At 66.9% G+C, this 23,636-nt stretch overlaps 2 protein-coding genes across 2 annotated transcripts in view; one reads left to right on the top strand and one right to left on the bottom strand.

The window, feature by feature from the left end:
- Positions 1-9,922: 9,922 nt before the first annotated feature.
- On the bottom strand, positions 9,923-11,457 carry MRPL34 (mitochondrial ribosomal protein L34). The gene is made up of 2 exons (XM_048495862.1): positions 11,315-11,457; positions 9,923-10,493 (listed from the first exon to the last, which is right to left on the bottom strand). The coding sequence occupies exons 1-2, from the start codon at positions 11,347-11,349 to the stop codon at positions 10,175-10,177; spliced, it is 354 nt and encodes a 117-aa protein (XP_048351819.1). The 5' UTR covers positions 11,350-11,457; the 3' UTR covers positions 9,923-10,174.
- Positions 11,458-16,307: 4,850 nt separating this feature from the next.
- The window catches only part of ELL (elongation factor for RNA polymerase II), a 52,232-nt gene continuing 44,903 nt past the window's right edge, over positions 16,308-23,636 (top strand). The window contains 1 exon segment of the mRNA XM_048495735.1: positions 16,308-16,479. Coding sequence (XP_048351692.1) covers positions 16,348-16,479 — 132 coding nt within the window. The 5' untranslated portion in view covers positions 16,308-16,347.

Here is a 23,636-nt window from a genome sequence, read left to right as displayed (position 1 = left end):
TGGGGGGGGGGGGGGGTGGGGGGGGGGGGGGGTGGGGGGGGGGGGGGGTGGGGGGGGGGGGGGGTGGGGGGGGGGGGGGGTGGGGGGGGGGGGGGGTGGGGGGGGGGGGGGGTGGGGGGGGGGGGGGGTGGGGGGGGGGGGGGGTGGGGGGGGGGGGGGGTGGGGGGGGGGGGGGGTGGGGGGGGGGGGGGGTGGGGGGGGGGGGGGGTGGGGGGGGGGGGGGGTGGGGGGGGGGGGGGGTGGGGGGGGGGGGGGGTGGGGGGGGGGGGGGGTGGGGGGGGGGGGGGGTGGGGGGGGGGGGGGGTGGGGGGGGGGGGGGGTGGGGGGGGGGGGGGGTGGGGGGGGGGGGGGGTGGGGGGGGGGGGGGGTGGGGGGGGGGGGGGGTGGGGGGGGGGGGGGGTGGGGGGGGGGGGGGGTGGGGGGGGGGGGGGGTGGGGGGGGGGGGGGGTGGGGGGGGGGGGGGGTGGGGGGGGGGGGGGGTGGGGGGGGGGGGGGGTGGGGGGGGGGGGGGGTGGGGGGGGGGGGGGGTGGGGGGGGGGGGGGGTGGGGGGGGGGGGGGGTGGGGGGGGGGGGGGGTGGGGGGGGGGGGGGGTGGGGGGGGGGGGGGGTGGGGGGGGGGGGGGGTGGGGGGGGGGGGGGGTGGGGGGGGGGGGGGGTGGGGGGGGGGGGGGGTGGGGGGGGGGGGGGGTGGGGGGGGGGGGGGGTGGGGGGGGGGGGGGGTGGGGGGGGGGGGGGGTGGGGGGGGGGGGGGGTGGGGGGGGGGGGGGGTGGGGGGGGGGGGGGGTGGGGGGGGGGGGGGGTGGGGGGGGGGGGGGGTGGGGGGGGGGGGGGGTGGGGGGGGGGGGGGGTGGGGGGGGGGGGGGGTGGGGGGGGGGGGGGGTGGGGGGGGGGGGGGGTGGGGGGGGGGGGGGGTGGGGGGGGGGGGGGGTGGGGGGGGGGGGGGGTGGGGGGGGGGGGGGGTGGGGGGGGGGGGGGGTGGGGGGGGGGGGGGGTGGGGGGGGGGGGGGGTGGGGGGGGGGGGGGGTGGGGGGGGGGGGGGGTGGGGGGGGGGGGGGGTGGGGGGGGGGGGGGGTGGGGGGGGGGGGGGGTGGGGGGGGGGGGGGGTGGGGGGGGGGGGGGGTGGGGGGGGGGGGGGGTGGGGGGGGGGGGGGGTGGGGGGGGGGGGGGGTGGGGGGGGGGGGGGGTGGGGGGGGGGGGGGGTGGGGGGGGGGGGGGGTGGGGGGGGGGGGGGGTGGGGGGGGGGGGGGGTGGGGGGGGGGGGGGGTGGGGGGGGGGGGGGGTGGGGGGGGGGGGGGGTGGGGGGGGGGGGGGGTGGGGGGGGGGGGGGGTGGGGGGGGGGGGGGGTGGGGGGGGGGGGGGGTGGGGGGGGGGGGGGGTGGGGGGGGGGGGGGGTGGGGGGGGGGGGGGGTGGGGGGGGGGGGGGGTGGGGGGGGGGGGGGGTGGGGGGGGGGGGGGGTGGGGGGGGGGGGGGGTGGGGGGGGGGGGGGGTGGGGGGGGGGGGGGGTGGGGGGGGGGGGGGGTGGGGGGGGGGGGGGGTGGGGGGGGGGGGGGGTGGGGGGGGGGGGGGGTGGGGGGGGGGGGGGGTGGGGGGGGGGGGGGGTGGGGGGGGGGGGGGGTGGGGGGGGGGGGGGGTGGGGGGGGGGGGGGGTGGGGGGGGGGGGGGGTGGGGGGGGGGGGGGGTGGGGGGGGGGGGGGGTGGGGGGGGGGGGGGGTGGGGGGGGGGGGGGGTGGGGGGGGGGGGGGGTGGGGGGGGGGGGGGGTGGGGGGGGGGGGGGGTGGGGGGGGGGGGGGGTGGGGGGGGGGGGGGGTGGGGGGGGGGGGGGGTGGGGGGGGGGGGGGGTGGGGGGGGGGGGGGGTGGGGGGGGGGGGGGGTGGGGGGGGGGGGGGGTGGGGGGGGGGGGGGGTGGGGGGGGGGGGGGGTGGGGGGGGGGGGGGGTGGGGGGGGGGGGGGGTGGGGGGGGGGGGGGGTGGGGGGGGGGGGGGGTGGGGGGGGGGGGGGGTGGGGGGGGGGGGGGGTGGGGGGGGGGGGGGGTGGGGGGGGGGGGGGGTGGGGGGGGGGGGGGGTGGGGGGGGGGGGGGGTGGGGGGGGGGGGGGGTGGGGGGGGGGGGGGGTGGGGGGGGGGGGGGGTGGGGGGGGGGGGGGGTGGGGGGGGGGGGGGGTGGGGGGGGGGGGGGGTGGGGGGGGGGGGGGGTGGGGGGGGGGGGGGGTGGGGGGGGGGGGGGGTGGGGGGGGGGGGGGGTGGGGGGGGGGGGGGGTGGGGGGGGGGGGGGGTGGGGGGGGGGGGGGGTGGGGGGGGGGGGGGGTGGGGGGGGGGGGGGGTGGGGGGGGGGGGGGGTGGGGGGGGGGGGGGGTGGGGGGGGGGGGGGGTGGGGGGGGGGGGGGGTGGGGGGGGGGGGGGGTGGGGGGGGGGGGGGGTGGGGGGGGGGGGGGGTGGGGGGGGGGGGGGGTGGGGGGGGGGGGGGGTGGGGGGGGGGGGGGGTGGGGGGGGGGGGGGGTGGGGGGGGGGGGGGGTGGGGGGGGGGGGGGGTGGGGGGGGGGGGGGGTGGGGGGGGGGGGGGGTGGGGGGGGGGGGGGGTGGGGGGGGGGGGGGGTGGGGGGGGGGGGGGGTGGGGGGGGGGGGGGGTGGGGGGGGGGGGGGGTGGGGGGGGGGGGGGGTGGGGGGGGGGGGGGGTGGGGGGGGGGGGGGGTGGGGGGGGGGGGGGGTGGGGGGGGGGGGGGGTGGGGGGGGGGGGGGGTGGGGGGGGGGGGGGGTGGGGGGGGGGGGGGGTGGGGGGGGGGGGGGGTGGGGGGGGGGGGGGGTGGGGGGGGGGGGGGGTGGGGGGGGGGGGGGGTGGGGGGGGGGGGGGGTGGGGGGGGGGGGGGGTGGGGGGGGGGGGGGGTGGGGGGGGGGGGGGGTGGGGGGGGGGGGGGGTGGGGGGGGGGGGGGGTGGGGGGGGGGGGGGGTGGGGGGGGGGGGGGGTGGGGGGGGGGGGGGGTGGGGGGGGGGGGGGGTGGGGGGGGGGGGGGGTGGGGGGGGGGGGGGGTGGGGGGGGGGGGGGGTGGGGGGGGGGGGGGGTGGGGGGGGGGGGGGGTGGGGGGGGGGGGGGGTGGGGGGGGGGGGGGGTGGGGGGGGGGGGGGGTGGGGGGGGGGGGGGGTGGGGGGGGGGGGGGGTGGGGGGGGGGGGGGGTGGGGGGGGGGGGGGGTGGGGGGGGGGGGGGGTGGGGGGGGGGGGGGGTGGGGGGGGGGGGGGGTGGGGGGGGGGGGGGGTGGGGGGGGGGGGGGGTGGGGGGGGGGGGGGGTGGGGGGGGGGGGGGGTGGGGGGGGGGGGGGGTGGGGGGGGGGGGGGGTGGGGGGGGGGGGGGGTGGGGGGGGGGGGGGGTGGGGGGGGGGGGGGGTGGGGGGGGGGGGGGGTGGGGGGGGGGGGGGGTGGGGGGGGGGGGGGGTGGGGGGGGGGGGGGGTGGGGGGGGGGGGGGGTGGGGGGGGGGGGGGGTGGGGGGGGGGGGGGGTGGGGGGGGGGGGGGGTGGGGGGGGGGGGGGGTGGGGGGGGGGGGGGGTGGGGGGGGGGGGGGGTGGGGGGGGGGGGGGGTGGGGGGGGGGGGGGGTGGGGGGGGGGGGGGGTGGGGGGGGGGGGGGGTGGGGGGGGGGGGGGGTGGGGGGGGGGGGGGGTGGGGGGGGGGGGGGGTGGGGGGGGGGGGGGGTGGGGGGGGGGGGGGGTGGGGGGGGGGGGGGGTGGGGGGGGGGGGGGGTGGGGGGGGGGGGGGGTGGGGGGGGGGGGGGGTGGGGGGGGGGGGGGGTGGGGGGGGGGGGGGGTGGGGGGGGGGGGGGGTGGGGGGGGGGGGGGGTGGGGGGGGGGGGGGGTGGGGGGGGGGGGGGGTGGGGGGGGGGGGGGGTGGGGGGGGGGGGGGGTGGGGGGGGGGGGGGGTGGGGGGGGGGGGGGGTGGGGGGGGGGGGGGGTGGGGGGGGGGGGGGGTGGGGGGGGGGGGGGGTGGGGGGGGGGGGGGGTGGGGGGGGGGGGGGGTGGGGGGGGGGGGGGGTGGGGGGGGGGGGGGGTGGGGGGGGGGGGGGGTGGGGGGGGGGGGGGGTGGGGGGGGGGGGGGGTGGGGGGGGGGGGGGGTGGGGGGGGGGGGGGGTGGGGGGGGGGGGGGGTGGGGGGGGGGGGGGGTGGGGGGGGGGGGGGGTGGGGGGGGGGGGGGGTGGGGGGGGGGGGGGGTGGGGGGGGGGGGGGGTGGGGGGGGGGGGGGGTGGGGGGGGGGGGGGGTGGGGGGGGGGGGGGGTGGGGGGGGGGGGGGGTGGGGGGGGGGGGGGGTGGGGGGGGGGGGGGGTGGGGGGGGGGGGGGGTGGGGGGGGGGGGGGGTGGGGGGGGGGGGGGGTGGGGGGGGGGGGGGGTGGGGGGGGGGGGGGGTGGGGGGGGGGGGGGGTGGGGGGGGGGGGGGGTGGGGGGGGGGGGGGGTGGGGGGGGGGGGGGGTGGGGGGGGGGGGGGGTGGGGGGGGGGGGGGGTGGGGGGGGGGGGGGGTGGGGGGGGGGGGGGGTGGGGGGGGGGGGGGGTGGGGGGGGGGGGGGGTGGGGGGGGGGGGGGGTGGGGGGGGGGGGGGGTGGGGGGGGGGGGGGGTGGGGGGGGGGGGGGGTGGGGGGGGGGGGGGGTGGGGGGGGGGGGGGGTGGGGGGGGGGGGGGGTGGGGGGGGGGGGGGGTGGGGGGGGGGGGGGGTGGGGGGGGGGGGGGGTGGGGGGGGGGGGGGGTGGGGGGGGGGGGGGGTGGGGGGGGGGGGGGGTGGGGGGGGGGGGGGGTGGGGGGGGGGGGGGGTGGGGGGGGGGGGGGGTGGGGGGGGGGGGGGGTGGGGGGGGGGGGGGGTGGGGGGGGGGGGGGGTGGGGGGGGGGGGGGGTGGGGGGGGGGGGGGGTGGGGGGGGGGGGGGGTGGGGGGGGGGGGGGGTGGGGGGGGGGGGGGGTGGGGGGGGGGGGGGGTGGGGGGGGGGGGGGGTGGGGGGGGGGGGGGGTGGGGGGGGGGGGGGGTGGGGGGGGGGGGGGGTGGGGGGGGGGGGGGGTGGGGGGGGGGGGGGGTGGGGGGGGGGGGGGGTGGGGGGGGGGGGGGGTGGGGGGGGGGGGGGGTGGGGGGGGGGGGGGGTGGGGGGGGGGGGGGGTGGGGGGGGGGGGGGGTGGGGGGGGGGGGGGGTGGGGGGGGGGGGGGGTGGGGGGGGGGGGGGGTGGGGGGGGGGGGGGGTGGGGGGGGGGGGGGGTGGGGGGGGGGGGGGGTGGGGGGGGGGGGGGGTGGGGGGGGGGGGGGGTGGGGGGGGGGGGGGGTGGGGGGGGGGGGGGGTGGGGGGGGGGGGGGGTGGGGGGGGGGGGGGGTGGGGGGGGGGGGGGGTGGGGGGGGGGGGGGGTGGGGGGGGGGGGGGGTGGGGGGGGGGGGGGGTGGGGGGGGGGGGGGGTGGGGGGGGGGGGGGGTGGGGGGGGGGGGGGGTGGGGGGGGGGGGGGGTGGGGGGGGGGGGGGGTGGGGGGGGGGGGGGGTGGGGGGGGGGGGGGGTGGGGGGGGGGGGGGGTGGGGGGGGGGGGGGGTGGGGGGGGGGGGGGGTGGGGGGGGGGGGGGGTGGGGGGGGGGGGGGGTGGGGGGGGGGGGGGGTGGGGGGGGGGGGGGGTGGGGGGGGGGGGGGGTGGGGGGGGGGGGGGGTGGGGGGGGGGGGGGGTGGGGGGGGGGGGGGGTGGGGGGGGGGGGGGGTGGGGGGGGGGGGGGGTGGGGGGGGGGGGGGGTGGGGGGGGGGGGGGGTGGGGGGGGGGGGGGGTGGGGGGGGGGGGGGGTGGGGGGGGGGGGGGGTGGGGGGGGGGGGGGGTGGGGGGGGGGGGGGGTGGGGGGGGGGGGGGGTGGGGGGGGGGGGGGGTGGGGGGGGGGGGGGGTGGGGGGGGGGGGGGGTGGGGGGGGGGGGGGGTGGGGGGGGGGGGGGGTGGGGGGGGGGGGGGGTGGGGGGGGGGGGGGGTGGGGGGGGGGGGGGGTGGGGGGGGGGGGGGGTGGGGGGGGGGGGGGGTGGGGGGGGGGGGGGGTGGGGGGGGGGGGGGGTGGGGGGGGGGGGGGGTGGGGGGGGGGGGGGGTGGGGGGGGGGGGGGGTGGGGGGGGGGGGGGGTGGGGGGGGGGGGGGGTGGGGGGGGGGGGGGGTGGGGGGGGGGGGGGGTGGGGGGGGGGGGGGGTGGGGGGGGGGGGGGGTGGGGGGGGGGGGGGGTGGGGGGGGGGGGGGGTGGGGGGGGGGGGGGGTGGGGGGGGGGGGGGGTGGGGGGGGGGGGGGGTGGGGGGGGGGGGGGGTGGGGGGGGGGGGGGGTGGGGGGGGGGGGGGGTGGGGGGGGGGGGGGGTGGGGGGGGGGGGGGGTGGGGGGGGGGGGGGGTGGGGGGGGGGGGGGGTGGGGGGGGGGGGGGGTGGGGGGGGGGGGGGGTGGGGGGGGGGGGGGGTGGGGGGGGGGGGGGGTGGGGGGGGGGGGGGGTGGGGGGGGGGGGGGGTGGGGGGGGGGGGGGGTGGGGGGGGGGGGGGGTGGGGGGGGGGGGGGGTGGGGGGGGGGGGGGGTGGGGGGGGGGGGGGGTGGGGGGGGGGGGGGGTGGGGGGGGGGGGGGGTGGGGGGGGGGGGGGGTGGGGGGGGGGGGGGGTGGGGGGGGGGGGGGGTGGGGGGGGGGGGGGGTGGGGGGGGGGGGGGGTGGGGGGGGGGGGGGGTGGGGGGGGGGGGGGGTGGGGGGGGGGGGGGGTGGGGGGGGGGGGGGGTGGGGGGGGGGGGGGGTGGGGGGGGGGGGGGGTGGGGGGGGGGGGGGGTGGGGGGGGGGGGGGGTGGGGGGGGGGGGGGGTGGGGGGGGGGGGGGGTGGGGGGGGGGGGGGGTGGGGGGGGGGGGGGGTGGGGGGGGGGGGGGGTGGGGGGGGGGGGGGGTGGGGGGGGGGGGGGGTGGGGGGGGGGGGGGGTGGGGGGGGGGGGGGGTGGGGGGGGGGGGGGGTGGGGGGGGGGGGGGGTGGGGGGGGGGGGGGGTGGGGGGGGGGGGGGGTGGGGGGGGGGGGGGGTGGGGGGGGGGGGGGGTGGGGGGGGGGGGGGGTGGGGGGGGGGGGGGGTGGGGGGGGGGGGGGGTGGGGGGGGGGGGGGGTGGGGGGGGGGGGGGGTGGGGGGGGGGGGGGGTGGGGGGGGGGGGGGGTGGGGGGGGGGGGGGGTGGGGGGGGGGGGGGGTGGGGGGGGGGGGGGGTGGGGGGGGGGGGGGGTGGGGGGGGGGGGGGGTGGGGGGGGGGGGGGGTGGGGGGGGGGGGGGGTGGGGGGGGGGGGGGGTGGGGGGGGGGGGGGGTGGGGGGGGGGGGGGGTGGGGGGGGGGGGGGGTGGGGGGGGGGGGGGGTGGGGGGGGGGGGGGGTGGGGGGGGGGGGGGGTGGGGGGGGGGGGGGGTGGGGGGGGGGGGGGGTGGGGGGGGGGGGGGGTGGGGGGGGGGGGGGGTGGGGGGGGGGGGGGGTGGGGGGGGGGGGGGGTGGGGGGGGGGGGGGGTGGGGGGGGGGGGGGGTGGGGGGGGGGGGGGGTGGGGGGGGGGGGGGGTGGGGGGGGGGGGGGGTGGGGGGGGGGGGGGGTGGGGGGGGGGGGGGGTGGGGGGGGGGGGGGGTGGGGGGGGGGGGGGGTGGGGGGGGGGGGGGGTGGGGGGGGGGGGGGGTGGGGGGGGGGGGGGGTGGGGGGGGGGGGGGGTGGGGGGGGGGGGGGGTGGGGGGGGGGGGGGGTGGGGGGGGGGGGGGGTGGGGGGGGGGGGGGGTGGGGGGGGGGGGGGGTGGGGGGGGGGGGGGGTGGGGGGGGGGGGGGGTGGGGGGGGGGGGGGGTGGGGGGGGGGGGGGGTGGGGGGGGGGGGGGGTGGGGGGGGGGGGGGGTGGGGGGGGGGGGGGGTGGGGGGGGGGGGGGGTGGGGGGGGGGGGGGGTGGGGGGGGGGGGGGGTGGGGGGGGGGGGGGGTGGGGGGGGGGGGGGGTGGGGGGGGGGGGGGGTGGGGGGGGGGGGGGGTGGGGGGGGGGGGGGGTGGGGGGGGGGGGGGGTGGGGGGGGGGGGGGGTGGGGGGGGGGGGGGGTGGGGGGGGGGGGGGGTGGGGGGGGGGGGGGGTGGGGGGGGGGGGGGGTGGGGGGGGGGGGGGGTGGTGGGGCGGGGGCTTGGGGGGGGGGGGGGGTGGGGGGGGGGGGGGGGGGGGGGGGGGGGTGGGGGGGGGGGGGGGTGGGAGGGGGGGGGGGGGGGGGGGGGGGGGGGAAGGGGGGAGGGGGGGTGGCGGGGGGGGGGGAGGGGGGGGAGGGAGGGAGGGGGGGGGGGGGGGGTGGGGGTTATGGACTACAATTCCCATCAGCCCCTGCCAGCATGGCCAATTGGCTATGCTGGCAGGGGTTGATGGGAATTGTAGTCCATAACATCTGGAGTGCCAAAGGTTCGCCACCACGGGACTAGGCCATAATCCCAAAGTTTGCCAGCAGCACCAGGAGTGTATAGAGATGTTAAATTTCCACAAATTTTGAAGCCACAGGAATGGAGAGTGGAGAAAATATCCACAATAAAATATCCACAATACTTATGGCACAATCCAATACAGAGTTACTCCAGCCTGAAATGAATGGGCTCACGCTGCAGCATCTCTCTTGAAGAGGACACTGTTACTGTCCTCTCAACCCTAAACTAATTTCACAGCTTTAACATAAAATGCATCATTGATAACTTAGCATTTAAAATTGTGAGAGTTAATGTACTTATGGAATTTATGGTAGTTTTGTACAAGCAAAAGGTTGTAATTATTGTTAGGTTGTTTTGAATTTTATGACTGTTACGAGTTGGGGAGCCCCATCCAATGGGCCGGGTGTTTGGCTGCGGCCGCACATGCCTGCCATTTTCAAGGAGGCCTCCCAGTGACGTGGGGGGCTGCAAACAAGAAAAATACTTCCTGCTGCTGGAAAGTCCCCATTGGTCTTAATTAACTTGGACCACCCTTTCGGTGGTAGATGTCTAAAGCCCCACCCACCAGCGCAACAGGGGCAATAACCAGGAGGAAGCAAATTAATATTGGCTCTTCCCAGAGGTGGGATCCAGCAGGTTCTCACAGGTTCCCGAGAGTAGGTTACTAATTATTTGTGTGTGCCGAGAGGGGGTTACTCATTGGTGATTTTGCCACGAGATTTTTGCCTTAGTTACGCCCCTCCTTTCTGCAGTAGTGCGCAGAACTTGAAGCAGTCTAGCAGGAGGTGCACCGGCGTGCGTGGCAGCCTGCGCCTGCGTGCATTCATTTCCCGCCCAAGGACCGGCGCAGCAGCTGCGTTGTTGCCACAGCCCCGCCCTGGAATGCCTGGCCACGCCCCCGTCATGCCCCGACCAGCCCCATTGGCGCTACGCCACAGTTTAAGTCCCACCACCATGGGAACCTGTTACTAAAATTTTTGGATCCCACCACTGGCTCTTCCGTTAGACACATTCAGTACACTGGGGGGGGGGGGGTGAGGGATGCAGACACAGAGATGATGGAACAGCACCTCACCCTACATCCCACTGCCTGGGAGGGCCACAAATGCCCCAGGGGAGGATGATCCACTGGCAACCCCTTGCCACTCCCACTGGCAGATTCATACCACACCCACCCCCCTTATGTTGCAACCTGCCCTGTGACCTTTGAGTTTAGGATAGGATAAAAACACACAGAAACAAACACACTCAGTGCTTGAGATAAAATTGCAAGATGATGCGCCTTATGATATTTTAGCGCAGATATCTTAATTTTTGTTATCTGATTAGAGAAAATTAAGTACTTAATTAAACTTTCAGTTGTCCTCTGAGACTTTGGTCAAATTTTTTAACCCATATCCTCTGATCTTTTTTCTCCCTCTTACAAGGTAGGGCAATAAGCTACTTTTTACCCAGACTGTGGTTTAAGGGAAACACACAAACAGTTCACAGGCACATAACTGAATAACCAAAACGAGTATAAAGCTTGGTGTTATCTACACATTTAATTGCATCTCAATTTTTTTTGAAAGCTTGCAGCATTTATTTTTATGTTAAAAGAAAATCAATTTCCAAATGAGAAGATCTCAGGGACTTTCCCCTTTCGCTTGAAAAGGTAGGTTATGGTGCGTAGAAGTCCCTGCCACATTTCTGCAGCAAACCAAAGGGAAGCAGCTTGCTTACAATTCCCTGATTCTTGCTTCAGCTTTGTTCTTTTGGAGCAAATCCTTCTGAGCCATCAATGCGTCAAAGATTTCCTACCCTTCAGCATACGGCGGAGGATCACCTCAATCCCACTGGCTGTCCGGATGCGTTTGATCCAGCCATGTTTGTGTTTCCGTTTAATGTTTGATGGCTGGTATTCATTTCCCCGGGCCTTGGTTCGAATCTGCTGGTAACTCCATGGTGCCCCTTGTCCTGGAAATCTCTGGGCGGCACCCACAGGGTCCAGTGAGCTGTAAAGGGTCAGAGGCCGCCCCCATGTTGTAGGAAAAATTGAGGCAATCCCGCGGCGGGAGAGGATGAAGGCCGCTCCTTGCTGCATCCAGAATGCGGATCTTGAGATTGAGATGGAAAGAAAAGAAAAACTGGATGGCCACAACTGCAGATATTCTCTGGTCTTTCCCAGCCCATGCTGTGTGTTTTCAATGCAAAATAAATAAAATCCAAGTGGAAAATAAAAGGGCCAACATTTTCCTTTTTGCTTGTATTCCTATTTTGCATGCAATGGGGGGGATTGTTCTTAGAACTGAGGAGGAACAGGGAAGCAAGCAAGTATACTGTCAGAACATGGAGACAGCTGAAAAGAACTAAGAGGGATGTGGCACAAGGCAGAATGAAAACGACATTTGCCCCACTGGGTTGGGGTGGGTGGCTTCCGATCCTCTTCATGAAGATCCCATACACTACTACATATGTTCAGATCTACTCCCCACAACTTCCAACCGCCCCCCCCCCCCCCCCCCCCCGCCTCGCCCGGCCCTTCACATCTCTACCCTGCAGGATTCATTTCATACAATGAAATTCCAGGATGAAGGAAGGAAAGCTGGATGTCCCCAATTACTCTCTTGCCTATGAATGCTACTTTACACACAGCTTGCACCCTGAGTGGCCCTCATTAAATGCTCAGAGACTCTTGTTCCAGAATGATTTAAGGTCCAGAAACCCCTACCCTGCACTAAACGTAGCTTATGCACTATTTTTGAGCTGGTCCTACGAAGGTATTACGTGGCTTTTGCTTTATCTCTTGGTCTGAGAACCCCTACCCCTGCTCACTGACTCATTTTCCCCAGCATTGTTTTAAAAATACTCTGTAGCAGCTCAGAGGCTACCTTACTCAGCACTTAGCCTCCCCAAGCTCTCCCACCAGACCTTTTACCTGGCTGCCCCGGGTCCCAGCAAGGCTGCCTGCATCGCTTCCACCGCCTTCAAGCAAAAGCGGCGCTCACTGGTCCAAGCTGAAGAGCCAATCAAGAACACGGCGATCCGAAAAAGCTGCGAGGGGATTGGTTGCGGCGCGTGGAGTTCTGGGAAACGCGCCGCCGCAGCGCCCTCCTTTGAGTGGCTGAGGGGAGCCCACGCACCGTCGCCGCACCCGCGAATCAAATTTCACCACCCCTCCGGTTGTCCAATCACTGCTTTGGGTTGAACGTGACGTCACGGAGCCTAACAACAGGGCAAAAGAAGAAAACACTCCGTTACCCAACAGTCTCCGCGCGACTCTCTTTAAAACTGTTTGTCCAGACATAGCAATTAATGCGTTCTAATGCACATATTAAACGACGTGCATTTTTTCCCCTTCATATCATCCCATATTAATTATTTTTGTCAACAGGCCAGGGGGATCTTCCGAGGGAAACAAAAATACGGCCCAGCGACCTTTGCGGCACCGGCGCATGCGTAGTAGACATCGATGGGAAGAAGGTTTCCTAAGATGGCGTCTTGTTTACACTTGGGCGATTGCCTTTTCAGCCTAAACGCTCAAAAGCCGTGGCAAGGAGGAGGAAATACAAGGGCTGCACTATCTGAAGCAGGGATGTCCAAGTTTGCCCCTCCAGATGTTTATAAACTACGATTCCCATCTGCCCCCAGCTAGCATGGCCAATTGGCCAAGCTGGCAGGGGCTGGTGGGAATCCTAGTCCATGAACATCTGGAGGGCCAGACTTGGACGCCCCTGATCTGGAGTGTTTTGTAACAGATCAGATATGTACCATGGGCGTTCGTTTGGGTAATATGAGAGTTGAATTGCTATAGCTCTTGTTGGCTGCCTCCAAACAAGCGGAAAGCTTTTTCCAGTTTGCCCCCATTAAATCTGCATTTATAAAGCTATTAGTTTTATTTCTGCTATATAGGAACCTTAAAATATATACTGTATCTCTTCGGTTGTACCTGTCTTTTCTAAATTACTCATATAGAAAGGGATGTGTGGCTTGGGAGGATGTGTCAGCTACAGGCTTCTTGTTGAGTGAAACGGAGTGAAGGGGACATTAAAGAAAGGTCCGATATGCATGGAGTGCTTTCCATGGGGCTCTTCACTTCTTAGTGGGGGTCTCCTCGTGTTTTTGTTTACACCAGAGGAGGCGCCCCACTGCCTCCTGCTCAGCTTGCCCACCTGCACTTCCTGATAGCTCCCAGTCATTGTATGATTGCCGGCTTTGTTTTTTAAAGCCCTTTAGATTTTTATATCGATCTTTTTGTGTTGTATCAATATATTTTCTGCTTTTCACAAAAGTCAGCAATAGATTCCCCAGAAATGCCAACGAGGAGTCAGGGGAGAAGACGAAGGAGCTGAAACCACGAAGCAAGGGGAAACATTGGGGGTTCCCCACTCTCACTAACCATGGGATCTTGGGCACCATAGCACAGAGTGCATTTGCAAGAAACCTCTTCTTTCCCAAAGAAAATGTTCCCTTGCTGCAGGGCAGAGCAGCAGTCTATAACTGGCCAAAAGCAAATTTTACCTTCATGAGTCAGACCTCATCAAGTGCATAGGAATGTGAACCAATCTGGCCAACTTGAAGCAGTGGGACGACTGCCCTACCTATTTGTAAGGCAAATGGGAGGTCTACAAGCCCATCATGAAATGAGATAAGCAAAGGCAGTCAGGTGTTACACAAGTATAGTTGAAGTAACTGACATTTGTAAGGGCTGGAATGTACAAGATATTAACACCGGGGGAAGGGGTTTGGGGGGGGGGGGAATGTCTCCGGTCCTTTTAAATCCTCATCAGTTTGTTAAGCTATGCTGCATTAATGAATTCTAGCTTAGCAATTTCTCATTGAATCCTGCACTTGCAAGAGAACTTTTAATTCAACGACAGCCCTGTTTCCCCTAATGTTTGTGATGTCAGATTATAAATGCCAGATTTGTGTCAGTTTATTTCTACACATAGAGATTGGCCTGTTTGTCCAGTGTAGAGTAGAACAGCAGTGAGTTGGAAAAAACCACAAGGACCATCAAGTCCAACCTCCTGCCAGGCAGGAACACACAATCAAAGCACCCCTGACAGATGGCTATCCAGCCCAGTGGCGTACCGCTCACGGGGACCGGGGTGGGTGGGTGGGTGTCAAATGACCCCGGGCAAAACGGTGGGGGGATGCAAAATCTCCCCATCCCCCCCTCCTTCCCTGTGCCAACCTGGCGGGGGAGGGGGTAAAGACAGAGCCGGCCTGATGTTGTGGTGCCCTCCAAGCTGCCTCCTTCCCTCCCCAGGTCCTTGGTGGCGGCTCGGACGGGCAACCCGGTGGCAGGCCAGCTTTTGGGCCACCCACTGTGGCATCCTGCCCACCCCTGGTCTCCCTGCAGGCCAGCTTCTGCCTTCCCCAGGGCCGGCGGGGAATTTATGTTTCTCTCAGACAAACAAAAAATGTCTAAGCTATTGAACAGCCCTAATGTAGAAATTTCTGAAGCAGTTGCTACATTTTTAATCCATGTTCTACATGATATATAACAATGATCCTGTTTTTGTATTTGGAATGTATGGGACTTCTGGTTTATGCCTAATAAAGGTTTTTGGATTGGATTGGAGAAAAGAGATACTACCTAAACATTAGGAAGAACTTCCTAACGATACGGGCTGTTCAACAGTGGAATATCCTGTCTCAGAGTGTGGTGGGTCAGAGGCGTATCGAGGGGAAATGGTGTCTGGGGACAACAACTGCTCTGGGCGCACACTCCCATTCTAGAGGTAGTAAAGCTCCCAGATCGGTTCTAATATAATTATACCTCGAACAGTAAAGCAGGATATGAGGGATTGAGTCTATAGCATTGGGACAGTACTGACAGCAACGCTCACTTTGTGGGATGTATCTCTTTTCTCACAGATTGAATCCATTACTCCTTGTCCTAGTCTCTGGAGCAGCAGAACACAAGCTTGCTCCTTCTTCAACGTAACATCTCTTTGAATATTGAAACATTGCTATCTTGGCACCCCTTAACCTTTCTCTTCTCCAGACTAAACATATGTAATTCTGTAAGTCTCTCCTCATAGGTTGGGGATTCCAGACCCCTTAATCATTTTGGTCAGCCTCCTCTGGACATGCTTCAGTTTGTCAATATCCTTCCTGAATTGTGATGCCCCAACCTGGACCGAGGAATCCAGGTGAGGTCTGACCAATGCAGAATAGAGTGGTACTATTACGACTCTTGATTTAGATCTAGACCAGTGATGGCGAACCTTTTTGAGACCGAGTGCCCAAATTGCAACTCAAACCTTACCCTACTTATTTATCGCAAAGTGCCAACCTGGCAATTTAACCTCAATGCTGAGGTTTTAGTTTAGAAAAAAACAGTTGGCTCCCTCTTCCTCCGCCCCACCAGCTCGAGCAGGGGCCAGCCTGCTCTAGCCTCCAGCAAGTCCCATGCGCACCGCTCTGTGCCTCTCTAGCATCTCTGTCTCCTCTGTGCCCCCCCCCCTCGGGCAGCAGCCACCCGGAGCACAGGCACCAGCCCCTCCAGCCGAGTCCTCCTTCATCACTGCAGTGCGAGCATGTCGTGCTCAGTGGCCCAGAGCAGCCTAGATGTGTGTGTGTGGGTGGTTTTCCGTACCCCGCATGACAAACTCTGTGTGCGCATGCCCACAGAGAGGGCTCCGAGTGCCACCTCTGGCATCCGGGCCATAGGTTCACCATCACTGATCTAGACACTATCCACCTGTTTGATGCAGCTTGGAATTGCTTTGGCTTTCTTGGCTGCTGCATCATGCTGCTAACTAAAGCCGCTGATTGTTTATTCTATGGGCTGAGCGGAGATTCACAAGGTATTGACAGGCCAGCTGTGAGTGGTGTCTGGTGGGGGTGAGAATTTTATTGGCTACTCTCTTTTCTACTAACTTTTCTTATGGCAAACAAAAATCAATGGCGCACAAGCACAGGGCTGTCATCTTCAACTATCAAACAACCATCATTGTGGAACAGCCCTTACCGCCATAAAGTTCTTCCTCATGTTTAGGTGAACTCTCTTTTCCTTTACCTTGGATCCATTACTCCTTGTCCTGGTCTCTGGAGCTGCAGAAAACAGAGCTTCCCTTTAAACATGGCTATCATGTCACCCCTCAACCTTCTCTTCTCCAGACTAAACAATAACGATTGCATAACTCTCCTTGGAAGATGGGAGCCAAGTTTGAGAGGGTACCACTGATGTCATCTGGCACTGTGACCTACTTGCTCGGGTGTCCATGACCACAAAATTGGCATCTGGGTTTGCTGCAGGGTCTGGATTAAGGCTCTGCAGAGGGCGCGTTATGGTGGGAGCTAGTTTTGGGGCCCACAATTGAGTTGTGCTTCTGTTTTGAATTGCAAGACCCCTTGAAAGGGAAAGGTAAGGCATCAACATTTTTACAGCAAATGAAAGAATTTGCAGACACACACAGACACGCGAGATTATAAAAGAGGACAGAGGCATTTAATTTGCAGCAGCCCAAGTAAATAAGATACTCCCCGGCGTGCCTTGCGGCCAGAGGCGTCCCAATCTCCCAGGCATGCCCTTATTTAGCAAAAGCTACAGTTCCTCCTGAGCTTCTCGCCAGTGGCGTTGGCGTCTTACCGGCAGGCTCAACCATGCAGGAAAAAGACTACATCTCCCGGCATGCTTTGCGGCACCCTCCGCTCAGCACTACGCGCGCCGCCGAAAAATTGATGCGGTTTTTTTGTCTCTGACTTGAACCGTAGAAACATTTAAAGTGTGTGTGTGAGGTCCCGTCCCGCTTTCCCGTTTTCTTTTCCGCGAGGCAAAAAAAAAAGGACACCCCCGTTTCCCGGCGTGCTTTGCGGCGGAGCGCAGCGCCGACGGTCGAGGGGGCGTGCCGAAGGGGGCGTGGCCCGTGCGTGATCGTGAAGGGGGGCGTGCCCGTGCGTAATAGATAAGGGGGCGTGTCCTGGGTCTCTCCGCGGCCGCCGCCGGAGGCTCCCAAGATGGCGGCGCTGGCGGAGCGGGGCTACGCGCTGTCGTGCGGGAGGCTCGGCCGCGGCACCCGCGTCTCCGTCTTCCACGTCAAGCTCACCGAGTCGGCCCTGCGCGCCTTCGAGGCCTACCAAGAGCGCAAGGTGGGCGGGGGCGGGGAGCGAGGAGGGGCCCCCCCATGTGAGGGGTGTGGAGAAGGAATGGGGGGGGGGGCTGTGGGCAGCCTAAATAACGCCCCTTCCCGGGCACCGTCGGAAGGTGGGGGGGGGGTGTCGGTCGGGGTTCACGGGGCAGCCCCCCCCTCGCAAGTTTCTTCCGGGGATTTGCTTCCCCACTCTTGAAAATACAAGCTGACTTGGGGGGGAGGGAAGGGAGGAAGGACACCCCAGCATTTTTAAGGGGGGGGGCTCCAAATACGAAGTGCGAGAGGAGAGGAAGGGTCTGATCAGAGAGCAACTGCGAGAAGGCAGGTTGCCCCCCCTTGGCAAGTGCCCCCTTGGCAAGTGCCTAACCCCCCCCTGCAGAACTAACACCAGAGAGCCGCCCCCCCCCCCAGGGCCCAGAGAGGGCCCAGGAGATCTAAGGAGCTCTTCCTGTATTGGGGTGGAGGAGAGGAATAAGCAGGCAGGAAATGAGGCACCCCCTGAGTTGGGGACCCCCCCTCGCCAGGGCAGATGGGGGACACATGAATTGTCAGGGTTTTAGCTAGAAGTGGCTAAGTGTATAAAAAGTGCCAAGGTTTTTCCTAAAATCCCCCGCCCCCCTGCAGAAATAACACCAGAGAGCCGCCCCCCCCCCCATCCTTTCGTACAGTGATCTGGGACAGGAAGAGGAAAAAGACCCCCACCCCCTTCCACCTGCCAGAATCTCCCCCTCTCTTGTAAATAGTGGGGGGATGCTTGGAAGAGACGGGCAGGGTAGCCAGAACTCTTCCCCCGCCCCCCTGCAGAAATAACACCAGAGATCCACCCCCCCCTTCCAACTGCCAGAATCTCCCCCTCCCTTGTAAATAGTGGGGGGATGCTTGGAAGAGACGGGCAGGGTAACCAGAACTCTTCTCTTCCCCACCCCCCTGTCTCCCTTTGACTTTGGAGAGGGCCCAGGAGAACTAAGGAGCTCTTCCTATATTGGGGTGCAGGAGAGGAATAAGCAGGCAGGAAATTAGGCACGCCCTGAGTTGGGGATCCCCCCCTCACCACCGCAGATGGGGGACGCATGAATTGTCAGGGTTTCAGCTAGAAGTGGCAACGTGTAAAAAAAAAGCTTGGGGGACAACCCCGCTTCCCCCCTCCCTGGGGGAGAACTGGTTTGTTGGGGATACTTTAGGGAAAGGGTTTCTGGGGGGGGGGGAGAGATTCTGCTGTTGGGGGATTTGGCAGCTTTCCTTTAAGGCTGGAGATTAATTAGATGGCTTGGCTGAAGGAAGAGGTGGCCAGTGGGAAACCCCCCTTTGAAGGATCAGTTTGTGGTTGGGGGGGGGGATAAGAGAGAGAAGGGTTAAATGAGTAGTTTGGTGCTGCCCCTACTGCGATGCTCGGTCTCCAGTCATTTGGGGGAAGAACAGCTGTTCCCTTGGCTACAGGGTGCCCTTTTAGGAAAGTCCCCGGGCCTGGTCTGGGGCGGCCTCTCACGTGGAGCCGGGAGCGTGCGGAGTGAGGGCTGTGAGCCGTCTTGCATCACTGGCTCTTCCTCAAAATGAAGGCCAGAGCAGGCTTCTGTCTTATGCAGAACTCTTCTTCAGGACGGTTGCTGCAAATGCATTGGGGTCGGGAGCCCTGTTCTGGGGTTGCGTTTGCATCGTGATGGAAGGGCGCTAGCTGCAGCTTGCTACCGTTTTGGCAGAAACGTCTTGTGAATGCTGTTGTGCCCCCCTCCCCCCCCCCCCGGCCTGCATAACTTGGAAGCTGGCATTCTTCTCTGGGGACGTCGGCTGGCTTAAATGTACTGCCGCTTGTGACAAAGAAATTGACGTGGCAGGGCTTTTGCGGGCCTGTCCTCCAGACTCCTGAGCTGCCCAGGTAGCCTTCGCATGTGCGCCAAGATGACAGTGCTTGACTCATCCTCCTCTCCCCGTCCTGGGCTGGTTGATGAGTTCTGTGACTTGCGGGGGGGGGGGGGGGGTTGGTGTCAAAGAGGGAAAAAGAGCCCAGGTGCGTCTTCAGCTAACCTGTTGCCTGCCCGCGGCTGTGAGACCCTGGTTTGAATTGGGGTGGGGGATGTGCGAGGGGCCCCCCCGGCCCTTGCGCTTTTGGAGCTTCCGTTTGGTGGAGGGATTGTGAACACTTGGAAGGAAGAGCTGACGCCTGAACGCTGAATATGTCCGTTTCGTTGCTGCTTGTTCTGTGACATGTGTGTCTGTGATGCCTCACCTCCACCGCAGAAAACCCCTGTCTCTTCTACCTGCCTGGCCCCACCTGTTGTGCCCGGGCCTCATCCGTGCACCCTCCCCTGTTTTCACCCGAAGGTGGGTCAACGGCTGCCTCTTGCCTGCCAGACTCCTGGCGATGCAGCCGCCGCCTCGTGGCTCTATTTTTAACCCCGGGGTGTGGGTTACTCCAAGCCTGCCTCGGCTGAGCCGGGAGGAGGGTTTGCTCACTTGCTGTGCTCATTGACTGAGCAGGGTCAGATCCCTCCTGACGCATCTTCTGCAGCTTCTCAAACAGGGTCTGCAACCTGCGGCTCTCCAGATGTTCATGGACTACAAATCCCATCAGCCCCGTGCGGCAGGGGCTGATGGGATTTGTAGTCCATGAACATCTGGAGAGCCACAGGTGGCAGACCCCTGAGTTAGGCCAAAGCTGAAAGGGGGCTGGGGGGGGGGGGGGAAAGGACGCTCCCCTTCCAAGCGCGACTCTTCTTGTTTGATCTGGGAACAGCTTTGCTGTGTTAAATGCTGAGCGAGGAGTTGGAGACGGGGAAGGGGGCTAACTTGCCTTGTGAAGATGGGGACCTGCCCCCCCCCCCCCGTGCATGTCCGCCATTAACCCCACCACTACCACCCATACAGCTGGCTGCAGGTTTGCCAGGCTTTGCTGCACATCCGTGTTGTGGACGACGGTGACTGAGAACGGCCACTGCCTCGATGCGCTTTGTGGCACTGCAGCCTTTAGCCGCGTGGCTGGCGGGCAGCTCGGGAAGACGGCTTGAAACTGCTGACTTGAAATTGGAGCCTGAGCCAATTTCTGCAGGGGTTCGGGCCTTTCCGCGCAGCCTGCCTGTTGGCGTAGGTGTGAATGTGAGCAACAGGTGTTTGGATCCGCATATGCCGCAAAAGGATGAGGTCGGAGGGGCTCTGGCGTCTGAACCTTGGTTTGTGCCTGCGGGCTGGTTGGCGCGGCCCTCGGAGCGCTGGGCTTTGCTTCAGGGGCCTGTCGGGTTTCTCCAGGGTGACAGAGCCGTTCTCTGGCCGGTCACGGGAGAGAAGGCTGGGCAGCTACACCAGTGTTTCCCGACCTTTTCGACATCACGGTAACCTTGACCTCACTCTTCATATCCCATGGTACCCCGCGCCATCCCTCCACCTTCCCCTCCCTGTGCCCCTGCTTGTCACCCCCCTACCTTCCCCTCCCAGGGTGAAGGGAAGCCGGGGGGGGGGGGTTTGCGGGAATTGGCTGCTGACCTTGTGGCAGACCCTGCCTCCTGGGCCAGATCCGTTTCCTTGCTGGCGCCAGCAGGAAGAAGAAGAGTTTGGATTTATATCCCCCCTTTCTCTCCTGCAGGAGACTCAAAGGGGCTGACAATCTCCTTGCCCTTCCCCCCTCACAACAAACACCCTGTGAGGTAGGTGGGGCTGAGAGAGCTCCGAGAAGCTGTGACTAGCCCAAGGTCACCCAGCTGGCGTGTGTGGGAGTGTACAGGCTAATCTGAATGCCCCAGATAAGCCTCCACAGCTCAGGCGGCAGAACTGGGAATCAAACCCGGTTCCTCCAGGTGAGGAGGCAGCAGTCGGGTGCATGGCAGGTCAGCCAGGTGACCAGGCATTGCTTCCGGCCTCCGGGTGGCTGAGGCCCGTCTGAACGCCCTCCACTTTAATTCGGGTGTCCAGGAACCAGCAGAGATCCTGCCGCTTCATTGCTGCCACTGTCTCAGTCTTTCGGGATCAGCGGCTGCGTAGTGGTTAAGGGCAGGCGTCTTACTTGCCCTGCTAGCAGCCTTGCTGCAACACCCTGCCAACAGAAGATTGTCCTGCTGCTTTCTGGCTTTCCCCACTCTTCATAGGTTGGCTGGGGCCCATGACGCTTGACTGCAGATTCATCCCCACCTCCATCAGAATGGAGGCAAGATCTCCACTAAGTGGAGGCCCGAGCCCCCTCTGGACAACTGTGGAATGGGTGGTCCATGCACCTTTGATTTGTCGACCACCTGCCAAGGTTTTCCCTGTCCCCCTCACCTTGAACTCCAGCCCCTCCCTTTCTACATCAGAGACACAAGGAAACTTTATTGAGGGGGCGCGAAAGGGTATGCTCTTGTGGTGAACAACAGATTGAAACATTGGCACATCAACTGCTTTGCTGCCCTAAATTTGCTAATATCAGATCAAAATATTCCAATATTCTTTCTAGGATAGCTAGTGAAATGGGAGAATCAGGTAGACTTCCTTTCCTTCTGGACAATTCTGACAATGAAACTTGTGAATTGGTAGCACGATTTTTACTGGAGGTGATTCACAATCAATAATTTATATTCTATTTTAAACCTTTGTATTTGTGTACCTTTTATCTCAGGTTTTTTATTGTGTTATGATTATTGTTATGCCAAATAAAGGCTTATTATTATTATTTATTGAGGGGGCGACCGTCTGCAAACCATTGCAGTGGTGTAGTGGTCAACAGCAGGTGCACTCTAATCTGCTGGACTGGGTTTGATTCCCTGCTCTGCCACTTGAGCTGTGGGGGCTTATCTGGTGAACCAGATTAGCTTGTGCACTCCAGCACACGCCAGCTGGGAGACCTTGGGCTAGTCACAGTTCTTCGGAGCTCTCTCAGCCCCACCTACCCCACAGGGTGTTCATTGGGGGGGGGGGATTGTAAGCCCCTTTGAGTCTCCTTACAGGAGAGAAAGGGGGGATAGAAATCCAACTCTTCTTCTTCTTGCCTCTTCAGAAAAAGCGAAGGCTGGCCCCTGACAGTGCAGCCTTTATTGATGTATTTTTGTCCAGCCCCACCCTATACTTAAACCTTCCCCCACAGCCTCTCTTCCAGTGATTCCCTCCAGCAGCTGGGCAGACCTGTCTGCACCCCCCCCATACACACACACACACACACACACACACACACACACACACACACACACACACACACACACACACACACACACGAGTTGTCCTTCCTCTCGCATGCTGGTGCCAGAGCCTGTCCAAACCGCAGCCCGATGGCATCACTCAAAGGAGTGCCTCTGGGCCGCTGGCTCAGCAACATGACCCTTCTTGGAGCGGACGTCCCTCCGTGGCCTGGCGCTGACACAAGGTGGCGGGGAAAGAGCGCGGCTTGGTTTTCTCTTTCGGTTACGTGTGGGGCTCGTAGACAGGCGGCTGTTTTTTGCCTTCTGGGAAACTTGTGCGGGGAGCAGAGAGCGAGCCAGCCGGCCCGTCATAATCATCTGCTCTCCTCATCCAGGAATTCAGTCAATGAGCAGGGCAGGAACACCAGTGGGAAAAAGATAAAACACCCGCCTGGTGCCCACAAAGACACCCCCCTCTTCTGCCATCCCAACCCTGGCAGCCTAAGAATGCAGCCTCCAGACCAGTGGTTCTCAACCTTCCTAGTGTCGCGACCCTTTAATACAGTTCCTCATGTTGTGGTGACCCCCAACCCTAACATTTATCCATTTGACAGATGGAGAACACTGATGCAGAGAGTCTTAGGCAGTGGTTCTCAACCTTCCTAATGCCACGACCCTTTAATACAGTTCCTCGTGTTTTGGTGACGCCCAACCCTAGCATTTATCCATTTGACAGATGGAAAACACTGATGGAGAGTCTTAGGCAGTGGTTCTCAACCTTCCAAATGCCGGGAGCAGAGAGCAAACCAGCGGGTCCGTTGTAATCATCTGCTCTTTTCTCTCTGCACCACCTCAGCCTGAGCTGGAATCGCCTTCCTTGGACAGTGATGGCGAACCTATGGCACGGGTGCCAGAGGTGGCACTCGGAGCCCTCTCTGTGGGCACGCGCATACAGAGTTCGTCATGTGGGGGGCGGAAAATCACCCCACACACACACACACTCACATCTAGGCTGGCCTGGGCCACTGAGCACAACGTGCACGCACCGCGGTGAGCAGGGAGGACTCGGCTGGTGGGCCTGGTGCCTGTGCTTGGGGGTGGGGGCAGAGATGCTAAAGAGGTACAGAGCAGTGCATTTGGGACTTGCTGGAGGCTAGAGCAGGCTGGCCCCTGCTCGAGCAGGTGGGGCGGAGGAAGAGGGAGCCAACCGTTTTTTTCTCAACTAAAACCTCAGCATTCAGGTTAAATTGCCAGGTTGGCACTTTGCAATAAATAAGTGGGGTTTGGGATGCAATTTGGGCACTCAGTCCCAAAAAGGTTCGCCGTCACTGTCCTTGGATGTTTCCAGGCTCGCTGGCATCAGTGAAAGTGGTGTGAGTTTTTGACGATAATAGGTTTTGCTCCTTTCTGGTTGCCCCAGAGTCTGCTCCGTACCCTCTCGTTTGCCCTGGCCGCGGAAAGACCCGTGAACTGGGCACGCTCTCAGGCTGCACCTGTTGGTCTCCCTCTTTCTTGGGCAGCCTTTCACAGAGGTCTCCACAAGTTACTAGTCCATAAAGAATGCTTACCATCCTGGGCACCCTTAGCTTTAAAAAGGGCTTGGACAGATTTATGCAGGAGAAGGTGATCTCTGGCTCCCAATCTTGATCCTCCTTGATCCAAGATTGCAAATGCCTTAGCAGACCAGGTGCTTGGGAGCAGCAGCAGCAGCAGAAGGCCGTTGCTTTCACCTCCTGCATGTGAGCTCCCAAAGGCACCTGGTGGGCCACTGCGAGTAGCAGAGTGCTGGACTAGATGGATTCCGGTCTGATCCAGCAGGCTCATTCTTATGTTCTTATAAGGAGCATCAGTGGCGTAGGAGGTTAAGAGCTCATGTATCTAATCTGGAGGAACCGGGTTTGATTCCCAGCTCTGCCGCCTGAGCTGTGGAGGCTTATCTGGGGAATTCAGATTGGCCTGTGCACTCCCACACACACCAGCTGGGTGACCTGGGGCTAGTCACAGCTTCTTGGAGCTCTCTCAGCCCCACCCACCTCACTGGGTGTTTGTTGTGGAGGGGGGAAGGGCAAGGAGATTGTCA

This window comes from Sphaerodactylus townsendi, linkage group LG05 (genome assembly GCF_021028975.2).
Source record: "Sphaerodactylus townsendi isolate TG3544 linkage group LG05, MPM_Stown_v2.3, whole genome shotgun sequence".
Classification (NCBI taxonomy): domain Eukaryota; kingdom Metazoa; phylum Chordata; class Lepidosauria; order Squamata; family Sphaerodactylidae; genus Sphaerodactylus; species Sphaerodactylus townsendi.
This window is presented reverse-complemented; position numbering and strand designations above follow the sequence as displayed.